The 20,615-nt window shown below is 38.3% G+C and overlaps 1 protein-coding gene across 5 annotated transcripts in view; it reads right to left on the bottom strand.

Annotated features, from left to right (window-relative positions):
* Window positions 1-20,615, bottom strand: part of CDKL5 (cyclin dependent kinase like 5) — a 193,940-nt gene that overhangs the window by 61,780 nt on the left and 111,545 nt on the right. For all 5 annotated transcript variants that reach the window (XM_058714272.1, XM_058714269.1, XM_058714273.1 and 2 more), the window contains exon 4: window positions 5,103-5,148. In XM_058714272.1, coding sequence (XP_058570255.1) covers window positions 5,103-5,148 — 46 coding nt within the window. The remainder of the gene's footprint in view (window positions 1-5,102; window positions 5,149-20,615) is intronic.

Raw genomic sequence — 20,615 nt, 5'->3', positions numbered from 1 at the left:
CCTTGCCATGTAACAAGTAGGGAGGATCCCTCCTCACCCCATCACCCGTACTTTTAGGAAAAGACTGAAAGTCCTAAGAAGCAAAAGATGTTGTCACACCAGAAGATGCAAATATACGTCAAAAATAAATCCTAGGGGCGCCTGGGTGGCTCAGTCAGTTGAGTGTCCGACTTCGGCTCAGGTCATGATCTCGTGGTTTATGGGTTCGAGCCCCGCATCAGGCTCTGTGCTGACAGCTTGGAGCCTGGAGCCTGTGTCAGATTCTGTGTCCCCCTCTCTCTATGCCCTACCCCTGCTTGTGCTCTGTCTCTGTCTTTCAAAAATGAATAAACATAAAAAAAATTTTTTTTAATAAAAGATAAATCCTAGATCACAGGACCTCCTCAAGTAAAGGATGAGCAGACAACATTTTTAACTCTTGTTCACTCAAATCTATCTTTTCTAAATCACTGCTCTTGGATTATTTAATAAATTGAGGATGACAAACATTTGTACACGTGTGCGCATGAGAATGCTGGTCCAACAGTGACAGAAGATTATCATTCGGACATCAAATCTCATTGTAGAGAATTGTAGTTATAGGAAGGGGAGATGAATTAGGCTAAATCTATCATTACACATAGTCCAAAATGTATCTTTTAACTAAATAATCTCTAGTACCTTTTTAGTCTGGGGTCATTTTTCTCTTCTCAGAAAACCCAAATACTGAATAGAACTAATCCTTTGAAGACTTCTGGTTGGCTAGGTGTTTATAGTTAATGTTTCTCTGTGAGAACTTACATTAATAGACAAACTCATAATACTATATCACTCAGGGTATCATTAAGAATTCATTATCTGAAACTCTGCATTTATAATGATGTATAAAGAAGCAAAAGTCAGGGCGCCTGGGTGGCTCAGTTGGTTAAGCGTCCGACTTCGGCTCAGGTCATGATCTCACGGTTCATGAGTTCAAGCCCCGCATCAGGCTCTGTGCTGATGGCTCAGAGCCTGGAGCCTGCTTCGGATTCTGTGTCTCCCTCTCTCTCTCTCTGCCCCTCCCCCACTCCCTCTGTCTCTCTGTCTCTCTGTCTCTCTCTCTCAAAAATACAAACATTTTTAAAAAATATTTTTTAAAAGCAGCAAAAGTCATCAAAACAAAAAACTATTAACTAATGAAGTGATCTCAGATAAAAGTGTCATCATTCACACAGTACTCATTTTTAACATGAGGTTTTAATCCCTACCCAGTATGTAGGAGAATCATAGACAAAAGATATGGATAAATGATTGCTAGAGTTCTAATAGCTAACAACTAGAGAGCAAAATACTGACAAGGATGTAGTCAGAAAGACAGGGACATACAAAAATAAAGATAAAACTGACAAAGTTTTTTGTATATTTTTTAATAAGCCTCTTTTTATCATTATGAAAGTCATTCATTGTCCTAGCCTATAATTTTACTGCAAAAATTACCCCTCCCTCAAAAAAGTTAACACTGGATTCTTTTTTCTAAGAAATAGCTATTATAATCTAAATTGTGTTAACTATAAAATGAAGTAAACATATTTTCATAATTTTTGTTCCATTTTCTCAACTTAAAAGTCCCAATCTAACCTTTTATTTACTATTTACGGTTAGTTCCCATTTTAGGTAGTGATCTATTATCCTGGGATAACAAGGACAGCTTGAACAAAATACTGGTCCTACCTCATGTAGTTTCAAAAACATTTTATAAAAATGTGTTGAAATATTTACAAATTTAACAAGAAAATAGGACATGATCATAATCTTTTAAAGCTAACAGAAGGTAATATATACTCATAAAATATCCCTTCATATCATCAGTATGAGAATACTGGATTAGCTTGAGTGCAAATCAGACCAAGTTCAGATCCTATTTCAGTGTAACAATGTTTTTACAGGATTATGTCATGACCTTCACAAAAATTTTTAAACACTGGGTTTAGAAGGGTCATATAATATCAACAGAATATTTTCAGAGAAACTAATAAAAGAGATTAATGAGAGCTATATGACATTAAGGATATTCTGATGAAACTCTACTTTTTATTAGAATTTTCCTGATTGAAATTTAAGGTGATAGAATGGTTCAGAATTAAGTGGTTTACATAGGGGTTGAATGGACATTCTCATCTGTGCTAAACTATCTATATACACTTCACATTCCAAAAGGATTGTTCACCACACACATTCCATTAAGCAAGATTCTACTCAGGCAGTGGGGTGCCTGGGTGCCTCAGTCAGTTACGCGTCAACTCTTGGTTTCAGCTCAGTCAAGATTGCATAGTTTCTAAGTTCAAGTCCTGCCTTGGGGTCTGTGCTGACAGCAGCACAGAGCCTGCTTGGGATTTCTCTCTCCTTCTCTCTGTTCTTCCGGTTTGCCTTCTTGCTCTCTCTCAAAACAAACAAACAAACAAACAAACAACTATTTAAAAAAGCTCTTGCTTCCATGTTAACAAAAAAAAAAAAAAAAAAAAAAAAAGATTCTACTCAGGCAGGAGGGAAAGGGTTAAGACAGAACAGAGAGTATGATATCTCCCAGGGAGAGCTAGAAACAGTTGAAAAGTGTGCCTAGAATAGAACTGGAACTAAAAAGTTATGAATAATTGCATGTCTTTAGATTCTATCACAGTAATGTTTAGGAAGTATCCAGAAGTATATATGGGCGTACCTACAAAGGTGTCCATCTGCAAGGCGGATGGGTGACAAGGCTGCAATGCCTGTAAGGTATGGTAACTGATAATGGTCTGGCAGAGAGGAGGGTAGAGGGGATTCATGCTTTGTCAGTGCACAGAAATAAGGGCTGATCAAATGTTTCCTATAATGTCTACACTATTCATACATTCCCAGGATACCACAGCTAGAAACAATGTCTCTTGCCTCAAAATTAAACAAATTCATTCAGGCACTGACTGCTTTCTACTCTGTTTTACCGCTATTTACTTACAGGTCTTAATTCTACTAAGCTTCTTGAAATCACCCTGATTTATTCTTCAGGGCTTTCATAGCACCTGTCTCAGGGCTCAATACATTTAAACAGATGTTATTGATTACCACTCTGAAGGTATCATCACAACAGGTACAAACACATTGTTTAACTGAAGCTAAGAAATGGTATGAACAGAACAGAGATTGTGAAGAATATGGCAGGTTTTTTTTTTTCTTTAAAGCAATGGCATACGTGGCCTAGTTTGTACTGCTTTTCAAAAACTTCATGACAATTATTATTTTTGGTGGTTAACTGATGCTTGACGACGTGCCTTACAAGATGAATGCACAGCCAGAAGTCTTTACATGAAGGCAAAGGTTATGCTTTGATCTACTGTTGCAACCACTCTTTTTAGTAGATCACCATTTGTCTCTTGGACACCTGTGGTTAGCCCAAAGCCACTGCTCAAAGAGCTCATTTCCAATGGTCTCAGAGTGGACTGGCCTGGGGCTATTGCTTCCTGTCAGACTACAGGTATATCCTTTGAAGCAGGTTCTCCCCCCAACCCCCCCACTTTAGAACAAGCTAAAAGCTTTTTTTATTGCATTCTCTTTAAGGCTGGCAAGACAACGGCTGCTAAGGTTTCCCAGATGATATGCGTATGCTCCACATAACCAGCAATCAGAGTTGGGATATATCAAATACTACTGAATCTACCCCAGGACCTTGTTAGTGAGCCCTTTTTGTTATTTAATGTTCGCTAAGTGTCTAAAGTATGGGTGATGAAACTGTTCACAAATATAGAGGCTTACGGTGTGTAGTCAATGTGTGCTGATAAAGGTAGGCTACGACTGCCATTGTCATACTTCCAATTTGATACGAAAGTTAATGCTATGCTAGTGCCTCTTACCCTGGGGCACTATTTTCCACAAGGCAGGTTATGATTCAGTGGTAAAATCGATGTTATCTTATGCCACAAATAGGCATTTATGTGAATTTATATGAGCAGGAAACAACAAAAAATGAAGAACCTCCCATTAGTAAAATAGTTTTATGACACTTTTACTTCAGTTATATATAGGACATTATGTATGTGGATACTGGATTAGGATGTAAAAAAAAATATTTCTGTGGATCTCTGTAGGAAGAAAATTGGCAAAATGCTGCCTAGAGCTTCTCAAAGGCCATGCATGTCTTCGTGGTAAGTTTTTCTACTAGGCTATCCTTAGATGGCCAATAATCTAGATTTAAAACCTAATCAACTACTGAAATGCTTTATTTATTTATATTTTGTACATTTTTTTTTTTTTTTAGTGCTTTATTTAAAATTTTCTTGCCCAGCATAGGGTAACTTTTTTAACGTTTCTTTCTTTTTTAAAGTTTACGTATGTATTTTGAGAGAGAGAGCTCGCGTGCATGTCCATGCAAGCTGGGGAGGGCCAGAGACAGCGGGTGAGAGAGAATCCCAAGCAGGCTCTGTGATGTCAGTGCAGAGCCCCAGCACAAGGCTTGATCCCACAAACTGTGAGATCATGACCTGAGCCAAAATCAAGAGTCAGACGCTTAAACAACTGAGCCACCCAGGTGCCCCAGCATAGGGTAATTTTAGTACTCCATCTGAAATGGTCTGGACATGTGACCAAGGACCCCAACTACGGTATTTCTTCTTGAAAAGCTTTTATTCTTCCAATGAGTCATTTTAAATACAAAATCACTTTCTTGATACCATTTACATACTACTTATCCTTGTATTTCTAACTAAGAACTGAAGATCATAGTAATCAATACCAAAGCCCTTCACACAGCCCTTCCTACTTATGTGAACTCACAAAAATATTTATTTCAAATCAGTTTTCTCATTTTAATAATATTTATAAATAGCATGCCTTCTACCTAGCATTTGAAGCAAGATTTCCAGTGCTGACTGTACCTTAAAATACATAAATTTTCTAATATCATGAGATTTGATTTACACAGAAGGAGCTAGATGTTTCAAAGCAAAGCATGATAATAAATATGCTATATTCACTTTCTGAGATGCAGATGTTAAAATTTCAGGAACAAAGGCTAATCAGCTAGATCCCATCTCTTCTACATTCTGTTCACAAGGACTAAACAACAAAAAGACAGATACACACACACACACACACACACACACACACACGTATACCTTCACTGTCCTTGAATTTCTTGATTGCCACAATTTCATGTGTTTCCTGCAAAGGAAAAAAGAGGCAGAAAGTCATTCCTCAGTGTTTTTGAAACTGGGAATCCCATTGGTGTCGGGGTATATTTGGAGACTGAGGGCAAGACACCAGAGAGTAAAAAAAAAAAAAAAAAAAAAAAAAAAAAATCCTCTTCTTTCCCAGCCCCTCATTTCCTGGTTCCAAAACTCTCTTTCTAAGCACCCTGCAGACATTGTCAGAGAAGGGAAAAATAAAGGGAGAGAGAAGGGAACTGAGAGCAGAGATGGCAACTGACCATGAATAAACCATAAGTGTTAATGTCTGGACGCTAAAAAAAAGTGCCAGGATGACTGATATGATATAATATTTACCATCATCTGTAGTTCCTTCTGAAACTCAGGGGCACATTTTAATTAGGCTTCTATAGCAAAGAAAAGGCTTCTACAATACTTGGTAGTTGCCGGTAAGAGTTCCCCTTCTAAGTCTCCGCCCTTCACTTTACTTTTCCTAACAAGCCTAGTTCCCCAGTTCTTCTCTATGGATAGTCATTTCAAACCCAAAGAGAGACAAACATCTGCTGCCAAATACCAATCACTACCCCCACTCTTGCCTTTATTTCCTTCTCCTGAACACAAGTGGGTTGTGAGCAAAACCCCACTTTAAACGGAAACATTGCAAAAAAATTTTTGTGTGTCTTTTTTGGTTGGAGAAGAAAATGAAGGCTGGAAAGGAAACGAAAATGCTCAGAGCTAAGTACCACGAGGTTAAATAACTCATGTCTTATTCTGGTCTAAAAAAGGAATAAAAAAGCTTTTGGCAAAATAATATATACATTCTTCAAAGCCAATATGTTATAAAGAAAGGTCTTCTGAATGACTCAGGTCTGCTCTTTTGTACTCTAAGCGGCTATACTTTCAGATCTGTAGGAGCAAATCTTTTAATAAAAGATTGTCACTGCATCAAAACAAAGTCTTTACAAATGCATGCACTAGCAGGCAATAACCAACAAGGTTCAAGGTATAAGGGAAAGAACACGCCCTATTGGGAAACTGCTCCCGGCACAAAGCAAGAGGTAGCACTATACACGCATTCAGGGAGAGTCAAAATGCTCGCATTGCAGGGCAGAGTTCTTCCAGGTCATGCTTCATCCTATACTGCACTCTAGATGGAGACCCACAGGCATCCTTTTGCTGCATCCTAAGTATTACCTTTGTCTGATTTTATAAAAGGTCTCACTTAGTTCAAATCATGATAGGACTACAAATTTAAATTGACAACGAACTTATTTACATCACCTTGAAGAAAGAAATGCATTAATTTCTGGCATCTCATAAATAGAATTCACTGTATAAAAGTTACTCTTTCACCAATATCATGGAAATCCTCTCAACTCTCTCTCTCTCCCTCCCTCTCACTCACTCAATACAGTTTATATATTTAAAGAATGAAGCCAAAGAGATGAAGTTTTCTATATAAAATCACTTCGATGTCTGGTGGAAACTTACATGCACTTAAGAGCAGAAGGTGCTGGAAAGAAATTTAACATTTCACTTTTATTCAAACTGCTTATAAAAATAATGCAAACTCATTACAGAAAACCTAAAATATAAAAGGCATAAAACCTTTGCTAGTATTTTGGTTTGTATTCTTCCAGTAAAGTTTTCTCAAATTGGAATTGTAATATTGTATATGGTGTTACATGTTGCTTTTATTTCACTTGATATTGCATGAGGTACATTTTAACCTGTCATTGAATAATTTTTAAAACCATCATTTTTAATGTATCTTTATTTAACTGTTTGGTCAATGAACATACTTTAACATCTGCTTCTTTATTTTTCATAGAGTAAATTCGGCGGGTGATATAACTGGGTCAAATGGTATGAACATTAAAGGCTCCTGATACTGCCAAAACTGATATCCAAAATATATCATTTCACAGATCATTTCAGCAGTATATAAGAATACCCATCCTATGACCACAGCTAACAGTAAATACACAGTAAATACAATCATTGAAAAAAGTCTTTAGACATCAGTGAGGTCAGAAGTTTCCTTCTATCAACTGGTAAGTGAAAAAAGGTCTACTAAAGTTAATATTTTTCTTGTTGATTCATGGATGAGAACCTGTTGCCAAATTTTGTTACAAATATTTTCCCTAGACTAACGTGATCATTGAATTATTTAGGGCTTGGTTGTTGTTGAATATAACTTATTATTACAGTCACATTTATTGATATATGCCTTTATGTCCACTACTTTTGTGTTCAAAGTCCTTACTTAGCCTGAGTATGGTTAATATTCATCCACAGTTATGTCTCAATATTCTAATGATTTAATTTCTTTCCTTAAGTCTTTATCCACCTATAATTTATTTAATCCACCTGTAATTTAACATAGTGAGGGAATCTATATTCAACAGAATTCTAAATACTGAATCAATTTTCCCAATACTCTTTACCATGAATTTTTAGTTCTTTGTTGTTTCCTAGCATTCTTACATATATGCTCTAGATTTTCTTTCAGAGCTTTCTAGTCTAGTCTATACTATTGATCTGTTGATTCTTATATCAGAACCAATTTAGATTGTTGTGACCTGAAACTGTTTTAAATTAATCTGGGATTATAGACCCTGGTTCTTCTTTTACCATTTTGTTAAATTTATTTTTGAGAATAGATTTTGGCTGTTGTATTTAATTTGTAATTATACACACATGAGCTATTATATGTAATCTGTATTTCTTTACATATTTTATTAGCTTCAATCTTTACCTCCTGTCCTTTTCTACTGTGGTTTTCACACTTGTTTAGAGCTCAATTTGCATGAAGATTCTGCTCAGTGTGCATCTTCGAGTAGCTTTCTGAGGAAAGTCATGACATATGTCCAAGTTCTCTCACACACGAATGGCAACTTGGCAGGCACAGAATTCCTGGGAAGGCGACCTTACGTTCTCCACCATCTTCGGGGTCCCTATAAAATCTTATGCACTGCAAAGCCCTGCAAAGTGCCATGCACATCACAGACATTGTACGTTTGTACATTTATTAAAGCAACTTTCCAGCACATAGGAGTAAAAAGTCTCTAACAAAATCCATGTACTTCTTCTCCATACACTTTCTTCTTACAAGAAGAAAATAAAGTCAGGAGCCAATTTGATTTTTAACATAGATAACTTTGTTTCTGCCTAGATCCTGTTAGGACTTCTTTTCTTTGGAATAAAAATTTTAAATTAACCAAAGTATGTCCAGAAGACAGTATCGGGGCGGGGGGGGGGGGGGGGGGGGAGAGGGGGAGGGGGAGGTTTTGAGCTAGTATTACCTGGAAATCAATGAACTTAGAAAAATTTTCTTCTAGCAACCTTAAATGTTTCTAAACCTATTTTCCTAATATTTTTTCACCAGAAACCTTGTAACTTTTAGGTTGGACCTTTCATAATTGCCTTGTATGGTTTATTCACTAGTGCGTAAGTGCCTAGGATAGCAGGCACATAGTAGGTTCAATAATATTTCACGAATGACTATTTCACGAGTGAATTAATCAAAACTGTTGCATCAATTGTGCTCTTTTACTTTCTTCATTTTTGGTTTATCTTCTTATTTCAGCTGGCTTTGATAATTTTTGCCTGGTTTCAACTTGTTCTCACCATAGAGGTCATATCCTTCTGGCTCTCCCTCAGGAGTGTTCATCTGCTTGTTACAAAAAATCATTTTTAGAACTATGTGTTGCTTCTAAATCTTCAGAGCAGTGTTTTCTTTGTCTTGCCCTATCTTTTCATAAGGTACACCTCCCCGCTTGCTTTTTTTTTTTTTTTTTTTTTTTTTTTTTTAAAGATTGGAAGAGATGCACTAGGCCTGGCATCTGACAACCAAAAAGCTAGTTGGGTTTTTCAGCCTCCCAAGCGTCAAAAGGCCGACTGATGCAACCGAGCCCAATTTCAAAACCTGGGTTCCCAGCAAACACTCCTCTGGTTGTGTTGGCTGCTCTGAGGCTGGATCACCTGGGGAAGGGCTGTCAGAATAAGTTGTTCGCTGGACCCACACTTGCCTAGCACATCCTGTTCCCTCTACTCTACACTCACTACACCTTGCCATGGGAGTCTGTGAATCCTACGACTCAACTTGCTGCCTCCTACCTTCTCTGCTTCATGCCATACTGTATTTGGGGTGCTTCGTTGCTGGAAAATTCTGGCAATGCAGGTACTGATGTAGGCTAGTTGGGGGACAGAGAACTCCAGCTCTCTCAGGGTCAAATGACAATTACCACCATGAGACGGCTGCCTGTTTCCAGCTCCAGCGGGCATGGGTGCTACCCAAAAGCAGTATGTGTCCCACTCCTTTTTGACAGTTTGCCCTATGCTGGTTCAGAAAGTAGAATAAGGAGCATGATGTTCAAGGCTATGTTTTTCAATCCATCTCCCTGGACTTGGCCAACAACCAATTGTTAGCTTCTTAATTAACAGAAATTTTATCAGTTTTTTGGTTTTCTTTTTAAATCTCTTCATGGGTATGTCATGGAGAGGTAAGAGGAGACACACCAAGTTTTATTACTTGTACTACCACCACCCTGAGATGCTACACATCATATAGGTATAGACAAAGAAGAAAAATATATGAAAAATAGCTCTGAAAAACTGTTTTAAATTCAATTTATTCACAAAAGCATGCCATTGCCCCCACAACGTCTGCAACAGAATGTCACCAGCTGTAGTCAGCATGATAGGCATAATTTGCTACTTGTTTCAGTATCTCACTTTGTTTAAACAAGGAGTTAGTTAAAAGCTGACATTTTGAACAACAAACTAAGGATGTGATAAAATATATAAGTTATTAATGGTAATTCCATACCTCACCCTTAATTTTGTCTCAAAATTACAATTATATGATTTTGGAATGCAAAAAGAAAGAGGTTCCTGAATTGTACTGCTATCTCCATGTGTGAACAAGCTATATCAAGGCATTTAACATTTACCAAAATAAATTTCCTCCGTTGAAAAAAATTTAGAAAGAGAATGAAAAATAAATTTTATGAGTAGTAAAAAATAGAAAAATATCCAGAGGGTCTATATTTCTTTCAGCATTCGCAAGATCTCTACCCTACAAAAATCATGCCTCAATCACTGAACAACCATCCTGAACACAGAGACTTGTAACCCAACCTTACTCCTGCTAGTGACTATCTAAGGCTCCCTAGTCAATGGTTTATGGCCAGAATCAACCATTCCCTCAGATGTTGGCAAAACATGGGACACCTGAGTGGCTCAGTCAGTTGGGCATCCAACTTCGGCTCAGGTCATGATCTCACAGTTAGTGAGTTCAAGCCCCATGTCGGGCTCTGTGCTGACAGCTCAGAGCCTGGAGCCTGCTTTGGATTCTGTGTCTCCCCCTCTCTCTGCCCCTCCCCCGCTCATCCTCTCTCCCTCTCTCAGAAATAAAAACATTAAAAAAAAGATGTTGGCAAAACAACTAATTGGTATTAACAATCATAAAATTTACTAAGTTATTTAAAATATAGTTACATAACTTGATTTAATTATGCTCTGGAAAACTGAATTCTCTAAATTGGTAATATACTTTATAAGGAAGCATCAGGAATCTTTTTTTTTTTTTTCCCATTTTATTTATTTGAGAGACGGGGGAGAGAGAATGGGGGAGAGGAGCAGAGGGAGGGAAGGAGAGAATATCAAGCAGGCTCTATGCTCAGAGTGGAGCCCGAGGCAGGGTTCAGTCCCAGGACCCTGGGGTCATAACCTGAGCCGAAATCAAGAATCAGGCACTCAACCCACTGAGTCACCTAGGTGCCTCAGAAATCATTGTTTTAAATGTTTTGCTCTGTAATTTAAAATACCCAACATGCATTATAAAGGAGAACAGAAAAAAAAAATAGCGATTCGATTTTACTATTCATGGATTCCAAAGGTTATACTGTACAATTCATTTTGTAATTAATTCCTCCCTGAGGAAGCCATACCTTGGGAAAAATTCTTTATTTCTTCATCCAAATAGCAGGAAATACAACTTGACACTTAAGTATTTTAAAATACTTCAATCCACATTTTTTGTATGCAAATATCCCAAATGTCCTAAGTGCTTTTACACAATGAAATGCTCCTCCTTCAACAGAAGCAAAACCCTACAAACACAGACATTGTTACAGTATAGACCGATATGGTACCTGAAAAAGCAAGCTTTATTTTAGGCTATTTAAGTATTTTTGTGCCAGGCCCTGTGCTAAGTGCTTCCCATGTATTTAATACTCAAATCACACTCCGAAGAGGATCTTACCCTCATGCTCATTTTTATAGATGAGGATATACTGAGCTGTGTGGGGTGGGGGGTTGAATATAGTTTGACACACAATGTTACATTAGTTTCAGGTGTACAACATACTGATTCAACAGTTTTAATGAGGTTCTATATTTTACCCCAAGATCATACAGCTGAGAAGTAATAAAGCTAAGGCTTTAAACCCACGAAATCTGATTCTGGAAGCCATTTCTCTCTCATCCATGGTCATGCTCTACCACCTCTGCAAGCCATGTATGTTAAGTTCTGTTGCTAAAAAGGACATATTTTGAAACATACACACCTCCACAGTGGGGAGACATCATTATTTCTCATCTGTGTTTTTCTCAAAAATACATGCTATCACCAATAAAAATTTTCTAATGGTTTCCTAATGTCTGCTCTATTTTCATCTTTATTCTCTTATTTCATAGAAACCTTCTAAAATAAATGATTAATTTTTACATTATGAGCACACTTATAAAATAGGAGTAAATTCAAGCACAGGATACATTCCATGGCAGGTAGATACAATGGAACATGTGTTTGCCAAGTACCATAGAAATATACATTTTTTTTTCAACGTTTTTTTTTATTTATTTTTGGGACAGAGAGAGACAGAGCATGAACGGGGGAGGGGCAGAGAGAGAGGGAGACACAGAATCGGAAACAGGCTCCAGGCTCCGAGCCATCAGCCCAGAGCCTGACGCGGGGCTCGAACTCACGGACCGCGAGATCGTGACCTGGCTGAAGTCGGACGCTTAACCGACTGCGCCACCCAGGCGCCCCAGAAATATACATTTTTAACCAGGATACACAAGGATAAAAACTAGACTGCTTTCCAAGAAATCTCTTTTCCTTTATTATTTATCACCTATAAACTACCATAGTTTGCCAATATTAAAAGTTAGATCAACTACTAAATTGAAGTACTTCAGACCATATCAGGAAGGAGAACAATCTATAGCCAATAAGAAGAGCATTTCAGTCAGTCAACTAAGAACAGTTTATTGGGCCCCTGCTTTACATGAGGTTTTATGTGACATCTTAGGTTTGACATGAGTAAATGAAACATCTCACATACACAGAAGTGTATACGTTGGTAATAATGTATGTCAGTAAATTAATGTTTATGAAAATAGTTTAAAAGTACAACAAATGTTATATGATAGGCCGCAGGAGTTCAAAGCACATTGACCATGTAAATATACAGAAAACAGGTCAGATTGAAGTCGATAATATGTTGGTTTATTTGCTTCTGCCACTCGTGCTGAAATGTAAAATGTCATACATATACCTTCATTCATTCCCATTCCTTCTCTCCCCAGAGGGAACTTCTATCCTGAAATTGTTATGTAGCACTCCCATGCGTGTTTTTATTTTTTTTTAATTTTTTGAAACATTTATTCATTTTTGAGAGACAAAGACAGAGTGTGAGTGAGGGAGGGGCAGAGAAAGAGGGAGACACAGAATCCGAAGCGGGTTCCAGGCTCTGAGCTGTCAGCACAGAGTGTGATGTGCGGCTGCAACCCATGAACCTCAAGATCATGACCTGAACCAAAGTTGGACACTGACCCGACTGAACCACCCAGGCATTCCCCCATGCATGTTTTTATTATCACAAATGGATTTACCCATAAACGATTTTACTGTTTTGAACATTGAAAATCACGTAAGTGGCATGTTACTGTGAGCATCTTTTTGCAACAGCTTTTTGTTTTTATTTATTTATTTATTTATTTATTTATTTATTTAACGTTTATTTATTTTTGAGACAGAGAGAGACAGAGCATGAACGGGGGAGGGTCAGAGAGAGAGGGAGACACAGAATCCAAAACAGGCTCCAGGCTCTGAGCAGTCAGCACAGAGCCCGACGCGGGGCTTGAACTCACGGACCGCGAGATCGTGACCTGAGCCGAAGTCGGACACTTAACCGACTGAGCCACCCAGGCGCCCCAGCTTTTTGTTTTTAAACACAACATTGTGTTTCTGAGATTTAAACATAAACCTAGTGCAGTGGCACTCAACTGGGGACAACTGTGCCCCTCCCCTTGCCTGGGGACATCTGGCAATGTCTCTAGACCCTTTTGGTTATCACAATGGGGTAGGGTAGGAGGCTATTGGCATCTACTGGGTAGATGCCCAGGGCTGCTGCTGAACATCATACAGTGCATAGGACTGCCCCCATGACAAAGAATTACCCAGCCCCAAATGTCCAAAGTGCCGACAATGAAACACTCTGCTCTAGTTTATTCATTTTAACTGTTTTGTGGTGTTCCACCGTTAACACTCCCCCTTAAAAGAGACAATGGTCACTTTGAGGCGATCAAGTAAAGCTTTTAAAAAGAATTATATAGGGGCGCCTGGGTGGCTCAGTCGGTTAAGCATCTGACTTTGGCTCAGGTCATGATCTCGCGGTCCGTGAGTTCGAGCCCCGCGTCAGGCTCTGTGCTGACAGCTCAGAGCCTGGAGCCTGTTTCAGATTCTGTGTCTCCCTCTCTCTCTGACCCTCCCCCGTTCATGCTGTCTCTCCCTGTCTCAAAAATAAATAAACGTTAAAAAAAAAAATTTTTTTTTAATTAAAAGAATTATATACCATGAAAAGAAATTTTAGGTGAAAATGAGATGATTAAAAGACTAATTCTTCAAAAACTAGTAAAGCTATTAATCATGGGACTAAAATGTCTACACTCATCTCATTTTCACAAAATGAGATTACGTTTACTTTTATAATACCTTTTGTAACATGGCCCCATTTAAACATTATACAGTGAGATATACCAAAAGATAGATGAAAATATATTATTTACTTTTTGTTAAAAATTCAGTGATGCTTTTCAGTCGGCCAAAAGCAATTTAGCAGTCACACAAAGTCTACACCAATAACTAGCAAAACTGCTACAAAGGTTTACATTATGGGGATACTGTCACAGGAAATACTGGTGTAAATTCTAAACTGTCTATGATTTGTATGCTAAGAGTACTTCACAAAAATGCTTACATCTTAAAAAGCATTACAAGGAAAACTCATAATGAATTTACTTCATGCTTAGCCTCTAGTAAGAGGACTGTCTCATGAAAATATTAATACATTATCAAGAACACAAGACAGCAAGCGGCCAAAAAAGGAAGATGGGGGAAGTGGAATCTCAAGACTCACATAGAAAACAACTGCCTTCAAGCCAAGTCAGTAGTAAAATTCCTCTGTAACAAAATCTAGTTTCTCATTTATTTCCATAAAAAAATTATTTCCATCAAATCCCTTCTACCCCCCTCTGTGCTGGAAATGCCCTCCATAAATCTTTATTGAGATGTAAGAGGACAATAAATGAAGTATAAAATATCTAGAAAGAATGCCTAACCACTCCCTCTTTTCCTGGTCCTGGCTCCTGTCCCCACAGCTCAGTGACCAGATAAATATCTAGCTAGATATTTAGGGTCACTCTTGATATCTCCCTTATCTACAACTCCAAGTCTACTCAAGTGCTGTTGAATTTAGCCTCCTAAATAAATCTTTTCCAAATCAGTCCACAGTTCTGCTCTACCTGACCCCCATTCCAATCCAAGCCTTTCACATTCCCACGTGGAGTACTACCCAGCCTTCTAACCCTTCAAATATAAATGTGTCTGCCACTGGGAAAGCCAGGTGGCTATTTAGAAATGGAAATCTGTTTCCACTCCACCATTCCCCTTAAAACTCTAGTAAAACTCCCTTGCCCTTAAAGACTATGTCAAAGCCCCTTCACATAGCCAGCAAGGCCCATCAAGGGATCACTCTGGGCACGCTCTCCAGCCTCCTCTCCCTAGGTCGTCCTTGCTTGGTGAGCGACAGCCATCGTCACCAAGACCTCCCCTACTATAGTTCCCTTTGCTCCTAAAAGCTTTGTCCTCCCCTGCCCACTCAACCCTAAACTACCTCTCTCTCAGACCTTGGCACAATTCCTCACTTGCTCAGGGAAGCCTTCTCACAGCCTTGTGACTAAGTCTAAAGCCCCATATGTTCTCTTGGCAAACATCTCTTCGTAATTTTTACTAAAGTGACACTTTCACATATTTTATGACCACTTGGATAAAAGTCTGACTCTACCACTGGACTACAAGCATGTGGGTGAAAAATAATGTATGACGGGTCCCAAAGTGTACCGAACAAGACAGAGGAAGACCCAGTGTAAATGTCTCACTGTACGGCAGCACCAATTCAACATTTACATCCTGCTGGCCCAGGTCATACTTATTTTTGGGCATCATTTACTAATCCCACTAGAGCCTAACAGAGAAATACCTTTTCCTAGCACAATTTAATAAAAAAAAAAAAAAAAAAAAAAAGACATTCTTTAGTATAGAGGGACTTTTTTCAAAGTTAATAAAACATGAGAACACAGAATACAAACATATGCATTTAAGTTTTTAAAAGAACAGTATATCCCTAGGAGACATATTAAGATAGAACTGTTTGTTTCTTTCTTTAAAAAGTTTCAAAAAATGAAGATAATGAAACATAAGACTCTTTAAAATTTCATCTGGCCCTCTCCAGAAGCCCTTTAGTAGGCAAGAATTTGAATAAGCTCTTCAAGTTCAGAGGGAATTACAGTATCTTGATTAAAAACCTATTTTGCTATTTGCTATGCTAGCCTCCAACAAATCACAAAAATGCATTGCAAAACTGATACTGCATTCTTTCTGTTAAAAACCTCTTCTTTAGCATTACTATATAAAATGGTTGCAGTTACAAGGTTGCCAATATTTATCAGGTTATATAAGAAGCCCTACTAAATTAAAAAATTAGCACTTATTGATTTATTTCTCCACCTGAAACAATAAAATAAAGATTGTTATCCTTCACCATCACCTCTACTCCATTCTATGATAAAACTAGTGACATTTCCTCCAGCCTGAAAAAACATAGTATAAAAACAGAGATGTCACATAACTACTAATATCTAACATTTCTAGGACATGAAGCTTTCCCATGACAGAAATAGTCACAGATCTGAGAACTGGCCAACATGTTGCTTATGGTCCTGTTTAGTAATGAGGTCACCAAATCCTTAGTGGAAACATGCCACAAACATCCAGTCATTTTGTATTAGCGGTGCTTTGGCAAAATCAAAGAAAAGCGGTAAAGCTTGGGTCCATGAGGAACAGAAAGAAGGGAAGAGCATCTAGAGGTGAGATAACAGACCATGAGTTTTGTGGGAAGAGAAAATCAAAAGGGAGGCTCTCCTGTAAATGTAAGCCATATTCTTAAGGAGGCCGCTGGAATTCCTACAATAAAGTCTTCAACGACTTTTATTTGAACATTAAAAATGAACATATCCTATACTAGTGTGAGACTTAGAGCTACCTAAATGGCCAACAATTGGGTGCCATAAATATAAGAATAGAAACCATAAATGTCTTCAAACATTTACTTGATAAATACAAACAAATCCACATATCCAGAAAGGCTTTGTAAGTACATCTAACAAGGCCCAGTATGACTGTTAGTGGATCAGTGTCAACCTGGACACTGGATAATAGAAATGGATATTTCTATTGGAAATTTACAATTTCCAATCTACATTGGATATAGAAATGTACACTTCAAATGGGTACATCTTGTTGTATATATGTAAAATATACCTCAATAAAGTTGATTTAAAATGAATTATTTAAAAATAATTCACCTCATAGTTATAGACCAATATGAATTTGCTATCCTATGTTAATATTATAGATTAGATAATACAAAGTTCAAAAAATAAAATGCAGTTACTAAGAGGAAAATTTAGGCATCCAAAGAACAATTTCCACTAACCTCTATGGCAGGGCAAATAGCAACTCTTTTCAATAGAAAGGGAGAGACTTTCAAAACAATTTAGCTCCTTATTTATAGATCATACAAAATTCAAGATTTACTTAGTTTTCATAGAACTCTTTCAGACATTATATACAGATGCTCTAAAACCACTTTGTCTACACCACACTCAAACTGTGGTTGTGTCTGAAAATGAAAGGTAATTTCAAAGAGTACATGGTAATGATGCCTGCCAGACAGCAGCATTTCAGTTTAGTAACATTAACTATCCTGTCCATACCACAGCTGTTGCACAACTGTGTTAGAACTTTATTTCATTTTGTCCTTATTTTATAACAATAAGTAGATAATGAGAAAATGAAAAACTTACTTCTAGTGATCAAATGAGACAGAACATTAATTAGGCATGCCAACTGCAGCAATCTACATCCCCAATCAGATAATCATTGACTTAAGCTGTGCTCAATAATGAACAGAGTACAAAATTTAAATTTAACTTTGGAAATATATCCTCAAACTCTAGATCTAAGATGTGCCAAGAAACTGCAGCTTTTTAACTTTCTATAACTTTTAACCTTTCTTTACTAGCTCTGACCTTGATTTAATTTGCATTCTGTGATACCTCAGTCTTTTCTGGTTTATAGTCTCTTTGATTTTTTTTAATTTTTTTATATGAAATTTATTGTCAAATTGGTTTCCATACAACACCCAGTGCTCCTCCCAACAGGTGCCCTCCTCAATGCCCATCACCCACTTTCCCCTCCTTCCCACCCCCCATCAACCCTCAGTTTATTCTCCGTTTTTAAGAGTCTCTTAAGGTTTGGATTAGTTGGCCATGCTTTTGTGGGTCCAATTCTAGAGTCTCTATTCTACTGGTCTATGTGTCTGTTTTTGTGCCAATACCATGCTGTCTGGATGCTTACAGCTTTGTAGTAGAGGCTAAAGCCTGGGATTGTGATGCCTCCCGCTTTGGTCTTCTTCTTCAATATTACTTTGGCTATTCGGGGTCTTCTGTGGTTCCACACAAATTTCAGGATTGCTTGTTCTATCAACAATAGCCAAATTATGGAAAGAGCCTAAATGTCCATCAACTGATGAATAAATAAAGAATTGTGGTTCATATACACAATGGAATACTGCGTGGCAATGAGAAAGAATGAAATCTGGCCTTTTGTAGCAACGTGGATAGAACTGGAGAGTGTGATGCTAAGTGAAATAAGCCATACAGAGAAAGACAGATACCATATGTTTTCACTCCTATGTGGATCCTGAGAAACTTAACAGAAGACCATGAGGGAGGGGCAGGAAAAAAAAAGAAAGGTTAGAGAGGGAGGGAGCCAAAACATAAGAGACTCTTAAAAACTGAGAACTGAGGGTTGATGGGGGGTGGGAGGGAGGTGAGGGTGGGTGAGGGGTATTGAGGAGGGCACCTGTTGGGATGAGCACTGGGTATTGTATGGAAACCAATTCGACAATAAATTTCATATTAAAAATAAACAAACACTAAAAAAAAAAAAGGATTGCTCGTTCTAGCTTCGAGAAGAATGCTGGTACAATTTAGATTGGGATTGCATTGAATGTGTAGACTGCTTTGGGTGGTATTGACATTTTAACAATATTTATTCTTCCAATCCATGAGCATGGAATGTTTTTCCATCTTTCTATCTTCTTCAATTTCCTTCATAAGCTTTCTATAGTTTTCAGCATACAGATCCTTTACATCTTTGGTTAGGTTTATTCCTCGGTATTTTATGATTCTTGGTGTAATTGTGAATGGGATCAGTTTCTTTATTTGTCTTTCTGTTGCTTCATTATTAGTGTATAAGAATGCAACTGATTTCTGTACAATGATTTTGTATCCTGCAACTTTGCTGAATTCATGTATCAGTTCTAGCAGACTTTTGGTGGAGTCTATTGGGTTTTCCATGTATAATATCATGTCATCTGCAAAAAGTGAAAGCTTGACTTCATCTTTGCCAATTTTGATGCTCTTTCATTTTTTAAAATATAATTTATTGTCAAATTGGCTTCCATATAACACCCAGTGCTCACCCCAACAAGTGCCCTCCTCAATGGCCATCACCCACTTTCCCCTCTCCCCCCATTCCCCATCAACCCTCAGTTTGTTCTGTGTATTGAAGAGTCTCTTATGGTTTGCCTCCCTCCCTCTCTGTAACTAATTTTTTTCCTCTTCCCCTCCCCCATGGTCTTCTGTTAAGTTTCTCAACATTCACATATGAGTGAAAACATATCTGTCTTTCTCTGACTAACTTATTTCACTTAGCATAATACCTTCCAGTTTCATCCATGTTGCTGCAAATGGCAGGATTTCATTCTTTCTCATCGCCAACTAGTATTCCATTGTATATATAAACCACATCTTCTTTATCCATTCGTCAGTTGATGGACGTTTAGGCTCTCTCCATAATTTGGCTACTGTTGAAAGCGCTGCTCTAAACATTGGGGTACATGTGCCCTATGCATCAGCACTCCTGTATCCCTTGGGCAAATTGCTAGCAGTGCTATTGCTGGGTCATAGGGTAGGTCTATTTTTAATTTTCTGAGGAACCTCCACACTGCTTTCCAGAGCGGCTGCACCAATTTGCATTCCCACCAACAGTGCAAGAGGGTTCCCGTTTCTCCACATCCTCGTCAGCATCTATAGTCTCCTGATTTGTTCATTTGAGCCACTCTGACCGGTGTGAGGTGGTATCTCAGTGTGGCTTTGATTTGTTATGGTCAGTTTCCCCCCTCAGATTTTCTCCCTGTTTCTACCAAGATGGCAAATGGGTGTATGGATGTGGGTGGGATTACAGAACTTCACTGTAAGGGAAGGGTTCTCAGACAAATATACAGAGGCCCTTATACTGTCCCCTGAGACTCTGGTCTCCAGGACAAGATGCCTTATAGCCCTGGACCCCAGACACTGGTTGATAATGCTGTTGGACCCCATGGGGACTGTGGACTCAGGTTATGTGTGGGTGTCTGGCCTGGTTGTTTGGCTCATTCACTGCTTTAACTGAGGGTAAAGCCATCCAGACTCTCATTTATACCCACAACCTGGCTATCAATTATAGTGCTGTTGGCTTGCCCCTCAATACAGCATCCCACTGACAGGTTCATTGGCTTTCAACCCAGCTCCCTGGAGTGTGAAGTAACTTGGAGATTCCTTAGGGGCCAATCACAAGCTGAAGGAGACCCAGGAATCCTCTCTCCACCTAACCACAGCATGCCACATTTTACTCTGCTGTTGCTGCTTCCATTGTGATGAGGCAACTTTGCAAGGCAGTTTCCTCAGTTCCAAAAGGGGAATGGAGCATAAGCTTCCTACACTTTTGGCTTTACCCTCAACCTACTGTCTCCCTAAATCCAGAATTTCAGTTCCTTGAGGTAATGGGGGCCGGGGGGAGAAAGTCAA

The sequence above is a fragment of the Neofelis nebulosa genome, chromosome X (genome assembly GCF_028018385.1).
Source record: "Neofelis nebulosa isolate mNeoNeb1 chromosome X, mNeoNeb1.pri, whole genome shotgun sequence".
In the NCBI taxonomy this organism is placed as follows: domain Eukaryota; kingdom Metazoa; phylum Chordata; class Mammalia; order Carnivora; family Felidae; genus Neofelis; species Neofelis nebulosa.
This window is presented reverse-complemented; position numbering and strand designations above follow the sequence as displayed.